The 15,424-nt window shown below is 36.9% G+C and overlaps 1 protein-coding gene across 8 annotated transcripts in view; it reads left to right on the plus strand.

Moving 5' to 3' along the window:
- The window catches only part of MARF1 (meiosis regulator and mRNA stability factor 1), a 35,266-nt gene that overhangs the window by 13,354 nt on the left and 6,488 nt on the right, over window positions 1–15,424 (plus strand). For 5 of the 8 annotated variants that reach the window (XM_073362348.2, XM_073362346.2, XM_073362349.2 and 2 more), the window contains exons 8-21: window positions 1,233–1,667; window positions 2,144–2,556; window positions 3,405–3,594; window positions 4,278–4,456; window positions 6,281–6,361; window positions 6,724–6,960; window positions 8,873–8,992; window positions 9,450–9,625; window positions 10,025–10,245; window positions 11,466–11,608; window positions 12,900–13,033; window positions 13,682–13,884; window positions 14,470–14,697; window positions 15,169–15,399. In XM_073362348.2, coding sequence (XP_073218449.1) covers window positions 1,233–1,667; window positions 2,144–2,556; window positions 3,405–3,594; window positions 4,278–4,456; window positions 6,281–6,361; window positions 6,724–6,960; window positions 8,873–8,992; window positions 9,450–9,625; window positions 10,025–10,245; window positions 11,466–11,608; window positions 12,900–13,033; window positions 13,682–13,884; window positions 14,470–14,697; window positions 15,169–15,399 — 2,991 coding nt within the window. The remainder of the gene's footprint in view (window positions 1–1,232; window positions 1,668–2,143; window positions 2,557–3,404; window positions 3,595–4,277; window positions 4,457–6,280; window positions 6,362–6,723; window positions 6,961–8,872; window positions 8,993–9,449; window positions 9,626–10,024; window positions 10,246–11,465; window positions 11,609–12,899; window positions 13,034–13,681; window positions 13,885–14,469; window positions 14,698–15,168; window positions 15,400–15,424) is intronic. The other 3 variants (XM_073362352.2, XM_073362354.2, XM_073362353.2) reach the window with 1 other exon arrangement.

A 15,424-nucleotide genomic window follows, 5' to 3' on the forward strand; every position in this document is an offset into this window, starting at 1 on the left:
TTGCTATTTCTTCCATTCTCTCCTCTTTCTATCATTGCAGTACGCATAATTTTCTGAATGCTCCAGCTAATGGGATGACTGCTATTCTGTGATGGGGTGTATCAGGCATTTGCTGACCTCTGCCAGAGGCCCCACTGTCCTGGCACACCCAACTATAAGAAGGTGCCCTGCTGGAAGGCAAGAGCTGCAAGTTCAGAGTTTCAGTGGATGTCTAGAGAGGCTTCCCATGATCAGCTGCATGCAGAACTAGTGAGAGTTGGTCCTTCGGTACCTAGAAGGGCCAGGAGCAGGCAGAGACCTATTGATGCCCAGCAGGCCAGATAGAAAAGGGCTGGCTGATTGTATTGGGGCCAATGCTGGGTGAAGCCAGCACAGGGAAAGAATACCTGTAACACCATGTCCTGGGGGTTCTCTTGTGGCAAGTGCACACTACAGTACAAAATCCTCTGAGGCAATGTTGTTCAACCCGTAGTGTGATCCTCAGGTGGATTGTGATTGGACACTAATTGGTTCACAGCCTACAGTTTGTAGAGGGGGTCAAAATCTCTTGGCTGCTAGGACCCAGTGAGAGCAGGGCAGGGAGGGAATGCCTCCTGCTGCTACTGTTCCCCTCCTATCCACAAACCCAGTACCTGTGGAGCTGACTCCACAGGCTTCAGAGTGGGCAGAACAGCAGAGAAGAGAAGCAAAACCCCACCCACCTGGTAGCCAGTACTCCTCCAGCCCTGATATCTGTGCCCTGGTACACTACTTTGTTCTGCAGCACCCAAACCCTTCCACTGTTTCTTTCCATGATGCAAATTCATAATCCTATGCGTTCAGAAATGCCTCTATGTTGTGATGGGTCATGAGACTTTTCACCGATTTTTGGGTTGCAAACACAAAGGATGAGAACCACTGTTCCAGGGCAGTGATTGACTATTCGTACTGTACTAATCAACCAGTATGAGTCTTAATAGCTGCTGCTTCTCCTATCCTTCAATTATATGGGAGTTGAAGGCTTGAGACTTCTTGAACCTGGATCTCCCAACTGAGTTAAATCTTGAATAACTAATCCTTTCTCTTTGGTTGTATTACTTCCATGATTGAATTTTGGAACAGTAGAAAATAACCTAAAAAGTAGTATCTGATATTTTAGATCTTGGTTTATTAAATATTTCAGTTCTTACATGACAAAGTCCTTACATGACCTGCTAAACCAAATAAAATCTGTTTTGTTTTTTTCCCAACAGTCATGCCATACACTGTTATATGTTTACAACCTGCCAACAAACAGAGACAGCAAAAGTGTCAGCAACAGACTCAGGCGTTTATCAGATAACTGTGGAGGGAAGGTGATGAGCATTTCTGGCAGCAGTGCAATTCTCCGCTTTTCAAACCAAGAAAGTGCTGAACGTGCTCATAAGCGAATGGAAAATGAAGATGTGTTTGGCAACAGGATTATTGTGTCTTTTACCCCCAAAAACAAGGAACTCAATGAAACAAAAAATTCAAACTCTGTTGGAGCTGAAAAGGTGAAGTCTCCAAAAAAAGTGAACAAGAACCCAAAACTGTGCCTCCTCAGCAAAGATTCAAATGATCAGTCTTCCAATGCCAAAACCACTGTGGGAAAGGGATTGCAGACACATGGATCTGCTACAAAACCCACAAATGTTAAAACATTACAGGTACCACCATTCTTCTCTGTCCTGCTGTGTTCTGCTCATGTTTCCAGATTTGCCCCATTCCCCTCCTTTTATCTTTACCTCCCTGTGCTAGCATGACTTTAATCAGTGGAGGAAGACGGATGGTGCTTTCTCAAAAGGAGTATAGAGTTTCACTTTCTGCCTTCTCACATCCATATCCAGGTCTGAGCGCTAACAACTTTTACTAACCAGGGATCCAAGTCTGGTTCTTGTCCTCTATACGTGTCCTCTATAAGTGTGCACAGAACTTAATAATACAAATTGCAGTGAAAATCTGTACCTCAATATACTGTTCTTCCTAGCTTATTTCTAAAAAACATAATGCACCTGGCTGCTTCCAGGAAGTCATGCCTTGAGTTTAATTTTACTTTACATTTAATAAAGATGGAAGATTTATGAAGAAAAGGAGTAGTAACTTTTTAGTGGCTGATCTACCTTTGTGTTTTACTCATTTTAAGGAGCTGTGCCGCCTTGAATCAAAGACCATCATAAAAATTGAAAACCAGCAAGACCAGTTAAGAGAGCAAACTCTTTCTCCACAAAACTCTAATGCAGCAAATCTTGTGTGCTTGGCAACCAAAAACACAGGAATAGGAGAATTGACCTATAAATGCAGTCAGAAGTATGTTAAGGAAAAAATTATGTTTTTAAAGTTAATTCATGTAGTAAAATTGAGCTACTGGATGATGATTATTTTTTTTTTTAACAGAAAAGACACGCCCGCTTCTAGAAGCATTACCAACTCTCCTATAGAGAAAACAGATAAAGATGCAGTCGTATTCCAGGTCAGCTACCCATCTGCTTTCAGTAAACTGACAGCATCAAGACAGCTCAGTCCTCTGCTCATGTCTCAGAGCTGTTGGTCATCCCGGTAAGTATCCGTATGATGTAGCATCATCTCCTATCTGGGAGATGGAGTCTGGGGTTGGTGTTAGGCTATTTCCAATGTATAAGTAAACAGTTTCATATATCTGTATGTGGACTTGAGTACAACAGATATTTCTGTTTAACATTTACATGTTGTGGCATTGCTCAGCCTTAGATAAGGATGCTAATCTGGTAATACTGTGGTAGCAGCTAACAGGACTGAATTTAAAAACAAGACTGGAGAGAGACTACCTTTTTAATTAAACTTATTTTGCGTCAGCTGTTCCCTTTAATCCTTATCTCCTTGGGGTGTGTGTGTGTGTGTGTGTGGCAGAGTTCACAGTATTTCAGAAGCATTCAATTTCTTAAACATTTGGGGCCTAAACTTGCAAAAGTATTTAGGTGCCTCGTGGGATTTTCAGCATCCTCCCAGACACGTAAATATCTTTGAAACTCTGGTCCTTTGCTACTGATAGATTGTTTGAACAAGTGTGACTCACTCAACACACAGTAGAAAATACATTTTATGGACAAAAATTTGTATCCACCCCCAAACTTTATGCTGTCCATGTTGATCAGTCTTGAGACAGATTTTAGAGTTTTTCCAGGATTGTCTTTGAGATTCTAATCCTTTTTCCCTGTTTCCAGCAAGTTTTCAGTGTCTGTGTTTAGCCATGTAAACTAAATGCATATGTACCAAAACAAAAATGCATTGAGATTTGCAAATTTATTTACTTAACCCATGCTTAGAATTTTTTTATTTGCATTTTTAACATACATATATCAACAGAGAAACAATTGTATAATTATCATATTTATTGAATAATACTAAAATGTCTTTGTTTTAATTAGGAGTATGTCTCCAAACCTCTCAAACAGATCATCTCCACTTGCCTTTAATATGGTAAATCACACCAGTGGTACAGATTGTCCCGATCCCTTTGCAAATGGTGCAGATATTCAGATCAGCAATATAGACTACAGATTGTCCAGAAAGGACCTGCAGCAAATTCTGCAAGAAATCTTCTCTAGATATGGCAAGGTAAAGGATAAAATCCCTTTGAGTTCTGTTTTCCCTTTCCACAAGCCTGTGTGCCCTACTTTTGAGGTACAGAATACAGCTATCGAATGATACCTTAAAATATTGGCACTCAGAACTTGGTATTTCCTGTTACCATGCCATAATATATCTTACCTTAACTGTTTCTTTTGTGTATAGTTTTATAGGTCTGCGTACTAAAGGCTTTGTATGTAAAACTCTAAATGGAGCTCATGCTTTTGCTTCATTGGGAGAATAGAATTTTGAAAATGTACATCCAGGGTCACTGAAAGAGTTAAATTAATGCTTTGAGCTATCCCATGTGTTTAGATAGCTCAAAGCATTAATTTAAATAAATAAATAAAAAAACCCTGAAAACTTCGGTTCCTCATGTCCGCTTCAAAATTTTAAAATATACAATCTAAATATTGAGGTGAAATTTTGAATCACTATAAAAATGACTCGAAATAAAAGGTAGATGTTACTTCACTGTCAATTCTAGAAAATAAAACTTCAGGGAGAGGCCATATCTATGACTTCCACTTAATAACATCTTTAAAAGAAGCTATGGTAGTTACATAAAATAATTTGACACTTCTCGAGTCTACTTTTCTGTATCTAAAGATGACAATTGACTCAGGTTAATCTTTTGTGATGAATTTGTATGTTCATTTTTTTTCTTTCAGGTAAAGAGTGTGGAGCTCAGTCCTCATACGGATTATCAGTTGAAAGCTATAGTTCAGATGGAAAATCTACAAGAAGCAATCAGTGCTGTCAACAACCTTCACAGATACAAAATTGGCAGCAAAAGGATCCAGGTCTCCCTAGCTACAGGAGCTGCTAATAAATCTCTGTCTCAGCTTAGGTAAAAAGCAGCCTAGACAATTGTTAGATTGTCTACTGGCTAAAGATTGTTCCTGTAGCTGTCAAACTAAAAATACTAAGTGAAAGAAAACTGGAAATAATATAAGCAAAACATAGCTTGTGCCAGCTGATTACAGTTCATTAGCAGATGTAACATTTAGATAAGATGAAAAAAGTCTGTCTTACTGTATTATGTGGGTCAACACTACCTAAATTTAAGCAGTCTAGAAACTCCAAATGAAGTCTGAAGGTACCAGATCTTCATGTAGAAGCATCCTTCTCCTGGGATCACTTCCTTAGCTGCACCTTTATCACCCAAGTCACAGAGAAAAGTTAATTATGTTCGCTTCTTAAAGTAAATGGTATTCAGAAACTTTCGGATATGCTTACTCAGTTAGTGTAGGCAATTGATGTTAAATCTCACAAATCCTTTTCAGTCATTTAACTTTTTTGACTATCAGTAAACCTAGGTTTTATACTTGTATACAACTCAGATTTACTGCAAAGCATAATGACAGATTTCAGAGTTGCAGCCGTGTTAGTCTGTATTCGCAAAAGAAAAGGAGTACTTGTGGCACCTTAGAGACTAACAAATTTATTTGAGCATAAGCTTTCGTGAAGGGAGCTGTAGCTCACAAAAGCTTATGCTCAAATAAATTTGTTAGTCTCTGAGGTGCCACAAGTACTCCTTTTCTTTGCAAAGAATAAAGATGCCAAAAACTCTTTTTTTCAAGGAAAAGTTGTATGAGGAGAGTCCTCTCTTCCACCGCATTTAATAGTGTGACTAAGTTCACATGTCTAAGAAACAAACACCTGAATATGGTTTTGTTGTGGGTTTTTTGTGTCTTTGTTCTTTTTAAGATACAGCCCTTCATTTTATTTATGGAAGATTATAGACCTAGAAGGTTGAGAGGATTCTAATAGAAGAGGAAGTATACTTCTTCAGTCTTGCTTCATATACTTTTTATGCTGAAAGAAATCATTGGAAGGGAAAATATTTATTTTGTCACACACACAAAGCTTTGGTTTAAGGGAAAATGGTGCTCATTATTCCTTGAAATTTTTGGAGAGAGGGTTGATTTTTCTAGCAAACTAGTTTTTGTTATCACATATAGTTGACCATTTTATTAATTCTCATTATTGTATTGTCCTATCCTTAGTTTCTTCCTGGCCAAGCCATCTCTTAATATGGTCAAGATTTAATCCAAATTGATAACTTTTAATGATGTAGACTTAGTATTACTTTTGCATAAATATCTGGTGCGTACCTTACATGCAAGATTTTTGATAACTCCTTTAGAAAAGTCTCCTAGATGATGGAACTAGAGGGCAGGAGTCTAATACTTGTAGTTATATCCTTCTCTGAAGTGCGTTGACCTCCATGGCGTTGCCTGGTTATAACAGAATTTGTACCACAATCTCCTTATGCCTAATATCCAAAAGTATTATTCACAGATGTAATTTAAGTGCATCCTAATTCCTGCCTCTAAGTTGTGTTCCATCATTTTCAGCTATCAAGAATGCTAGTGGGTTCTGCTCATTTAAATACTTTTTCTTGATTTGAGATCATAGTAGACTGAAGAGTCCTAGTGTTCAATATTCATTTTTACATGTGAGGGGTTTAAACTAAAGGCATCCTCTCACTTATACCATTTTAATACGATTGACTTAATTAGAATTAAGTGATGTAATTTAGCAATGAAAGAATTCCTTATGTCTTTAAGTGAAGAAACTGAATATTTGAATGCTACTAGAGGTTACATAGATAATTTAAATATCAATAAATATCTTAAACTTTTCTAATACTTCAAAATTATATTTGCAGCTCAGAAACAATGTCCATTCTTCAGGATGCTCCTGCTTGTTGTCTGCCTATATTCAAGTTCACAGAAATATATGAAAAAAAGTAGGTTCTAAATTGCACTTGTTTTAAATTACTCTTTTCAGAAATTCACAATTTCTGTCTTGTACAGTAAATAACTTTTTGTTCCTGTATCAGCCTCTGCATACACAGTCTATTGCACAAATATTTTTAACTGGGCCCCCATAACTAGTTTTTTAAAATCTCTTTAGTTTGGCTTCTTCCAAGATGGAAACTTGTGATTTAAATTAGTCTATTGGTTAATTTTGAGTAGCTTGTAATCTACTTGTGAATTATTTCTTACACTGTGGTTCATTATTGCATTCTGTAATTGAACATTTGTTCTAGTTTTGTATGTTGAATGTTTATTTTTATGAATAAAGTACACTTAAATCTTTTCATTTTAGATTTGGACACAAGTTAATAGCATCAGACCTGTATAAATTAACGGATACTGTGGCAATCCGTGACCAAGGAAATGGACGTTTGGTGTGTCTCTTACCGAGCAGCCAAGCCCGGCAGAGTCCTTTAGGATCATCACAGTCTCACGATGGCTCATCAGCAAATTGCAGTCCTATAATATTTGAAGAACTGGAATATCATGAGCCCATTTGTAAGCAGCATTGTCTGAATAAAGACTTTAGGTAGGCTGCGTATGAAATAGTTTTGGGGGGTTTTTTTTAACAGAAAAAAGATGGTTTATCAAATTGATTTGTCCTTATACTAAAGTTGTACCTTTTTTAAAAAAAAAGTGAACCATCTTTTGAGGTGTATATCTTATAGCAGTTTTAATCACTGTTGCATATTAAAAGATGAAGTGTCTGATCCTAAGGCCTGATCAGCAAAAGAGCAGAGATGGTACAACATCCATCTTCAAATCAAAGTTAGTATCATGGTTTAGTGGTATCATCTGTTTGAGGATGTGATGTTTATGCATTGCAGCCTAATTACTGAGGATAAAATATGCTTGTTATGTTGAGACTGAAATGCACACCTCAATCCCATTGTTGGTTAGAGGGGAATTTTTTTTTATAGCAATTAAGAAGAATTGCTTAATTTTTCACTGTGACTATAATTGTGAAGTCTTTGATAATTCCACTTACTTTACTCTCCAAATATCTTTAGTCAGTTGACAGCCCATTGTGACCTGAAAACTTCACTGTTATCTCAAAGTTAAACTTTGAGCAAATTTCAGTGACAAATTGTGCAATTTATAGGATTAGTTGTCAACAACCAAAGTTAGTAACAGAGCACTTGCTGGTAGTGTGCAGATAGCTGACTGGTTACATGGTGTTGGCTCTCCTAGTTGTATCCAGCTGCTAAGTCACAGTACAACAGCTTCAGTAAAAGTACATGAAATGTCTTCCTAATGACTCCTGGGTGAATTCTGTGCCAAAAAATGTTTAAAAGCTACATACAGTATTTTGAAATTGGCAAAATTCTGCATATTTTATTTGTCAAAATAACAATATATAATCACATCAGTTTCATTTATTTTGGTAATGTATTTCAAAATACCTGTCAACAAGTGTGTCTAACAATACAGACAACAAAAAATGGAAATTTTTTTTGACAAATAGATTCCTGACTAGGCAAATTAATACATAACTGAGTAATAATTCATTTAAACTACAATACAGAAATGTATTTCCTGCACCCCTCAGAAGCAGTGCTTGGGGAGTCAGGGGTAATAGAAGAGCTGAGAGAGAGGGAAGTAATTGCTGGGAAGAAGCCTGGGAGCGAACCTGGAGGGTTGTTGGGTGTGGGTGGGAGAAGTATGGAACAGGGTGGGGTTTTTTTGTTTGTTTGTTTGGATTTTTTTGGGGGGGGGGGAATTGTTAGGGAGTTCGGGAGCCTCTCCCAGGCAGACCCTAGCTAACCCCTTGCCTCTCCCATTCAATCAGGCACATCTACCCGGTCTCCATTTGTCCCTGCACCCTCACTCCCATTGAGCCCCCGCCCTAGTCTGTCTCTCCCCACCCGCTAGCCCTTCTGAACCCCAGTCTGTGAGACTCCCCAGCAATCCCATGTTCCCTGCTGTGTCTGTTCTCTCACTCCCCCCCATCCTGTGCCTCCTCACCTGGCCCCGGGGGCAAGGAGCTGAGAGGAATGCAGCCTCTTCTCCCCCCATCAGCTGCTCACTATGCAGGTGAGCCAGCTGCCCTCTGTTCTGGTATCACAGCAGCCTTTGGTGGGTGAAAGGCGTAACTAAAGCACCTCACTAGCAGAATATATTTTCTGCATAGTTTAAAAAAAAAAATCTGCAGTGGACATGAATTCTGCACATACGCAGTGGAGCAAAATCCCCCCCAGGAGTATCTAATGTTACTTCTTCATTTAAGCAATTGCTGTAGTTGACCTATAAATATTATGTGAATGGGAAGGGAGGTAGTCCATGAAACTAACATAGTTTATACTGTAAAAAGTATGAAATCCCCCATGCTCTAGCTTTTTCTCAACCTTCTCTCCAACTAGCACCAGTTTTGTACCTATATACGCTTTTCTTCAATTTGGGTATGATGTAAACATAGTTAAGTACTTCTCTCATCATTACAGTGAACATGAATTTGATCCAGACTCCTACAAAATTCCTTTTGTGATTTTGTCTTTGAAGACATTTGCACCACAAGTGCATAGTTTGCTGCAGACCCATGAGGGCACTGTGCCTTTACTAAGGTAAACAAGCTTAACTGTGTTTCTTTCAATGTACGAATAGATATGGTAAGGATTTTGTCTCCTCTTTTTTTTAATTAAACTTTTATGAACATGCTGAAGTGCTGTTTCTCTCAGGTAACTGAGTTTTGGATACTTCAGCTTCGTTTATCAAAAATTCTGGGAGCAGTTGAACAAAGACTACTTTATTGTGGATTAAAAGAATGTTTCCAATAAGGTGTTTTGTTTTTGGGTATTTTTGTTTGTTATTTTTTTAAAGGCATACAAAATCTAATCTGTGTCTTGCTTTTGAAATATTCACAGAACAATTTTGTTAATAGGATGTCTAAAAAGTTCTTTGTGTAAGAAGTGTATCCTTTATATTATTTGTGTTTGTGGATGGGGTTATTGGTTATGGTATGTTGTTCATACTATTTTAGTAATTATAATTTTTTTGTTCTTACCTCTTGTTTTTTTAAAGCTTTCCTGATTGTTATATGTCAGAGTTCAGTGATCTAGAAATGGTGCAGGAAGGCCAGGGAGGTGTTCCCTTGGAGCATCTCATCACCTGTGTTCCTGGAGTTAATATTGCCACTGCCCAAAACAGCATTAAAGTTGTTAAGTGGATACACAACAAACCACCCCCCCCAACTACAGGTAGATATCACTTTTTATCTGCAACTGGGTAGCCAGCAGTAAAGGGCAGACTCTGTTTCACTGTGATTTTTAATAGTGGTTAAATTATTTAGCACTAATACCCTTTTTATTCAGTCTCTATAACTTTTTTTTTAAGTCTGTTTTTTAAAGTATGTCTGAAAGAAAAGTTCTGTTGAATAAAAAGGTGCTCATATTAGTTGCATACAGTAAATTGATCCCTTATCAAAGGTTTTAACAGAAAATTTGAGTATTTAAGTTGAGTTTTCAGTGTATATTAACATTTCTAAAATTTATTTAGATATTCCCCTATTTGTGGAGGAATAGTATTAATAAACTCTTAGTAACATGATGTCTGTCTGAAATGAACACCTCATTCTAAAAAAAGTTTTCTCCTTCTAGATCCTTGGCTTTTACGTTCGAAGAGCCCCATAGGTAACCCACAGCTTATTCAGTTCAGTAGAGAAGTGATAGATCTGCTTAAAAGCCAACCATCTTGTATCATACCTGTCAGTAAATTCATCCCAACATATCATCATCACTTTGCAAAGCAGTGTCGTGTGTCTGACTATGGGTATTCCAAGTTAATGGAGTTACTGGAAGCAGTGCCGCATGTATTACAAGTGAGTTCAATGTCACGTTCTTTCTTTTGTTTACACATATAGTCACAGCTTGAATCAGCTGAGTTCATGAGTGTATTTGTTCAACAACCTTGTGAATTGCTACAAAGGAGATGGCTGTACCTAGGATTCAATTGTTTACCAGTTCATTTATTTTTGAGATTATATCCATGACAGCTATTATTGTGTTTTCAGATCTTATAAATATATGTAAAGTTCTCTTAGATCTAACTGTCACAGATTCCAAGGCCACAAGGGACCATTATGATCATCTAGTCTGACCTCTTGTATAACAGAAGCCATAGAACTTCCCCAAAATAATTCCTAGAATCTATTTTTAGAAAAATAACCAACCTTGATTTAAAATTTGCCTCTGATGGAGAACTTTGGTAAATTGTTCCAAAGGTTAATTACCCTCACGTTTAAAAACTTAGCCTTATTTCCAGTCTGAATGTATATAGTTCCAACTTCTAGCCATTGCATCATGTTATACCTTTGTCAGCTAGATTGAAGAGCATATTATCAAATATTTGTTGTTCATGTAGGTACTTGTAAACTGTGATCAAGTCACTGCTAAACCTTCTTTTTACTAAGCTAAATATATAGTGGTAGACTCAAGGAGCTCAAACTTGAGGCTATTTAGTTAATCTTGAAGTCTCCTTTTTGTCTTCATGCTTGTGGTGGTTTCTTCAGCCGCCTTGGTTAGCTGGCTATTTGGATAATACTCTGACCTGCATTTAGACAGAGTAGAGCGTCAGTATTACTAGTTGGCACTGTCTGAAACTGAGTAGTCCTGATTTTTATGAAGTAATACTGCCTTTGAGTGATCACAGAATCCTATGCAGTCTTTTGAAAACGTGTAGCTTTTTAGTGCAGTGTGTTTGTTAACGTTAGCTGGTCTTAGAGGAAGTATAGTGTTGTGGATTTTACAACAACCTCTGCTAAATCACCCGTACAGCAGGTATGACAGTTCTCTTGGAGGAGGAAGTGTTCGTTGTGCTTTCCTAATGATCCATGATTTGTTATGGAAGAAGTATATGGAAAGAGAGCCTTTCATAGTCATGCACTTGATATTTCTTACCACAGTCTGTTCTTCTTTTTACCAAAATAGCTCATCACATTATTTACTGTGGGGGGTGGCAGGAGGTCACAAGTGATCAGTGCTGAGAAATCACTGCTTGGCTTTTATGCTGATAATAGATTTATTGTTGTTTATGTTCTAGATTCTTGGTATGGGCTCTAAACGCTTGTTAACCCTAACATACAGGGCCCAAGTAAAACGTTTCACTCAAGACTTATTGAAACTTCTCAAATCCCAGGCCAGTAAACAAGTTATTGTGAGGGAATTCTTACAGGCTTATCACTGGTAAGTTGTTTTTGTTTTTGCCAAATATCGAGACATCTGCTGTCCACATTTGCACCTGCTTTTCTCTAAAAGTGTAGTGTAAGAGGGGTTGGCACTCAGAATCCTAATACAGACACATGATACTACATTGTTGCCTTTTCATTGTGATGTTAGATTATCAGAAGGTGGAATTTATCAGATTTTAGAAACGATTGAAAATAGTCCATTATTACTATAGGAACTTTCTGGAGTGCAGTGCAGCATTACTTTAGCATTTAATTTTTCAATTGTCTTAAAATTCTGCTACTTCAAATTGGGGTACTGTATCTTGTTAACTTATTCCTTAAGGCATGCGCTTAAATCATTACATTTATTCGTCAGTGCGTGGCATACTTGTAATGCAAACTAGCTTAAGAAAGTATGCCCTATTTTGTGGGGGGGGTTCTTTTTGTGGAAAAGGAGAATGTCTTCTTTCAACCCGGGGGCGGGGGGGAGAGAGAGGGAGGAGGAGGGGAAAAAAAGAGAAGGGGGGAATTGCCCTGAGCATTTTTCAAACCAGTCTAATTTAGTAGCTCTAGCAAGGGTATCTGATTGATTGGGGGAGTAATAATGGGCAAAAATCCAAGAAGGAATTAGTGCTGTTTTCACATTGCCAGTAACATTCCATCTCTCTGATATTCTTAGATTAGCAAAATCTTTTTAAAATCAATCTCAGCACATTACTTTCCCTAGTGTGAAGTCAGGAGGTAGCAGCTGGCACATGCCTTCCGGAGACTGTAGCACATTAAGTTTTATATATGGTAATTGCTGCCTCTTTGCAGTATAAGAAAATATGCCATGTTTGCTTGTTTTAGTTTGTCTTGTGGAAGGTTTGTTTGTTTGTTTGTTTGTTTTAACTCCAAAGCTACTGTATAAAGTTCTGAATTAGTGAAGTAACATTCTTTAAATTCTCATTTTTATCATGTAAGTCAGTCTGAGGCACCCAGTAGTTGGTATACATAACTTCACTCTTTATTCCACATACATCTGAAGCACCAGTGTGTATAACTCTTAGTTCTGAAGTCAATAGGAATATTTGATTTTGTGTACTTGATTTACAAATGTCTCCTGGGTTTATGGGTTCTTAAGTGCTTATGTCACTGGCAGTGTGAAAATGCCTTTAAGTTTCATTGAGATGTGGGTTCTGTCTTGATAACTAATATATTTATATTTTTTTGTTTGTGCAAACTGCTAACTTTCACATTTAATTGTCCTGTGTAAAATACATCAGCGCTCTGAAATTGCTTTACAATTTTCTTCTTAAACTGTTCAGGTGTTTCTCTAAAGATTGGGATGTTACTGAATATGGAGTGTGTGAGTTGGCAGATATAATATCAGAAATTCCAGATACAACAATCTGTTTGTGTCAGCAAGACAATGAAATGATAATTTGTATCCCCAAAAGAGGTATGGCCATATCATCATTTTGATCTGTAAAAATTTTAGTTTATTAATTTATAAAAATCACATTCTGCCTTCACTATTGCCAGTATATTTTGTGTTCTCACATAACTTCAAATTAGCTAATCGGATAAAGCAAATCCAAATGTAGAATTAAGATGTCCCTCTCCTTTGACGATTTTCTTCTGTACTTGTTGCCAAATTATGCCATTATATTATCATAATCCCATGACTAAGAGGTAGTTATGTATAATCCTAGCCATTTAAAAAGCAAAATTTCTGTAATGGAATAAATTGAATGTTAGTGTTCTATTTTGTATTCATTTTGCTAAGTAATATTGGGTGTAAGTTTAAACTTTGTGCAGGATGGCTAGAGGGGAAGAAATTGTTGGAGTATGAGATAAGAAACTTGCTTAGTAAATACTGTACAGTGATTGCCACATGATTGATTTTACAAAGTAAATATGTAAGCATGGCAGAGACTTTCTGCTGTATTGGCAAGTTCTTCCAACAAAAAAATAAGTTTTTGTGGCTGATAAAAAGATAAAAATATGCTAATGTTGATGCCCTGCATTTTCTTTATATTCCCTTTCTTGCCTTGTAAACTAACTATTCTGTGGCTGTTCACTTCCTTTTAATGTCTTTCACTTTTAGAACGTACCCAGGAAGAAATTGAAAGAACAAAGCAATTCTCTAAGGAGGTAGTTGACTTGCTGCGTCATCAACCCCATTTCCGAATGCCCTTTAATAAATTTATTCCTTCTTACCACCACCACTTTGGCCGTCAGTGCAAACTTGCTTATTATGGATTTACCAAACTACTTGAACTTTTTGAAGCCATACCAGATGTCTTGCAAGTAAGTTGTAGAAATTCTAAGGTATATTTAAGCATTTTTCAGCTCTCACCTGAATAGACTGTATTCTTACTATCATAAAGAGCTATTTCCAGGTAGTTAACTTCAGTAGGAGTTGTGAATTGTGTATCTGCCTGCAATTCTAACCTTTCATGATTATACTTGGTTAGTTAGTTATATTTACTATTTTTCATAGACCATATAATTTTTTTGTTTGTTTAAAGGACACTATCAGGTTAAAGACTTAAAAAAACCACCTTTGTTAATAACCTTGAATTATTGAAACTGAATTTTAAAAATCTAGTTTACAACAAACTTTATTTACTTTTCTATTTGACTTAGTTTAGACAATAAAAGCAGACTAAATTCAATAGCTTAAGTGCGACTTACGTGATTTTCGCTCTTGAGGAATGTTTGTTAACTCTGCTTGCTTTCATGTAGATGTCTTGTGTAAAGTGGCTGAATCGTTAGTAAAATAGTTATATAAATATCCTTTACTGAATGCTAGTTGCAAACTGGGTTTTCCAGTCAGCTTAGGTAAGTAACTTCATTAACAAAGTGTAACTTCATTTTTTCCCCCCCCTTAAGGTATTAGAATGTGGAGAGGAAAAAATTCTGACGCTGACAGAGGTGGAACGGGTCAAAGCTCTAGCAGCCCAGTTAGTTAAACTGCTGCGATCTCAGAAAGACAACTGCCTTATGATGACTGATTTACTTACAGAATATAGTAAAACATTTGGTTACACATTGCGCCTTCATGACTACGATGTCAGCTCAGTTCTAGCTTTAATGCAAAAACTTTGCCACGTTGTGAAGGTAAACTGTTTTTAGTGTGGACTTAATTTAAAAAAAAAAAAAAGCTTAGATTTCGTGTGTTTGTAGAACCAAAGACATTACATTCCTTGTCTAAACTGTTTTAAAATATCAAGATTGCACGTTTAATTTATATTTTTACCTATTTCATTGCAATGGGAATCATTGGGTTTTTTCCTCTCTTTGAAATTCCTTTGTGTTTTGCCCAGAGAATTGGTGCTTTGACTTTGTCTGACTGAAAGAAAATAAATAGACCTGTAAACTGCTTTGTCCTATGGGGCACCAGAGACTATAAAACTGCTGCAGCAGAATTATTTCTAAGGTCAAAATATTTCCATGTAGAAAGCTTTTTTCTTTTACAGTTTAGATTATCTACTGGAAAATGTTCGTTAGGCCTTTTTGGGTACAAACAATACCCATTTTATAGAACCCAGACTCATTTTTCTTCTGTTTTTTAACATCAAAATTCTTTAGGCTGCTGACACAGAATCTGGTAAACAGATTCAGCTGATAAACAGAAAGTCTCTACGTACTCTGACTGCACAACTGCTGGTATTGATGATGTCTTGGGATGAAACCACCTTTCTTTCTGTTGACGAGCTTAAAAGGCATTATGAAACTATCCACAGTGCTCCCCTTAATCCATGTGAATATGGATTTGTGACCTTATCTGAACTCCTGAAGAGTCTGCCTTACTTGGTTGAGGTATGGAAGCTAGTAGGAAAGCTGA

Source organism: Lepidochelys kempii, chromosome 10 (genome assembly GCF_965140285.1).
Source record: "Lepidochelys kempii isolate rLepKem1 chromosome 10, rLepKem1.hap1, whole genome shotgun sequence".
In the NCBI taxonomy this organism is placed as follows: domain Eukaryota; kingdom Metazoa; phylum Chordata; order Testudines; family Cheloniidae; genus Lepidochelys; species Lepidochelys kempii.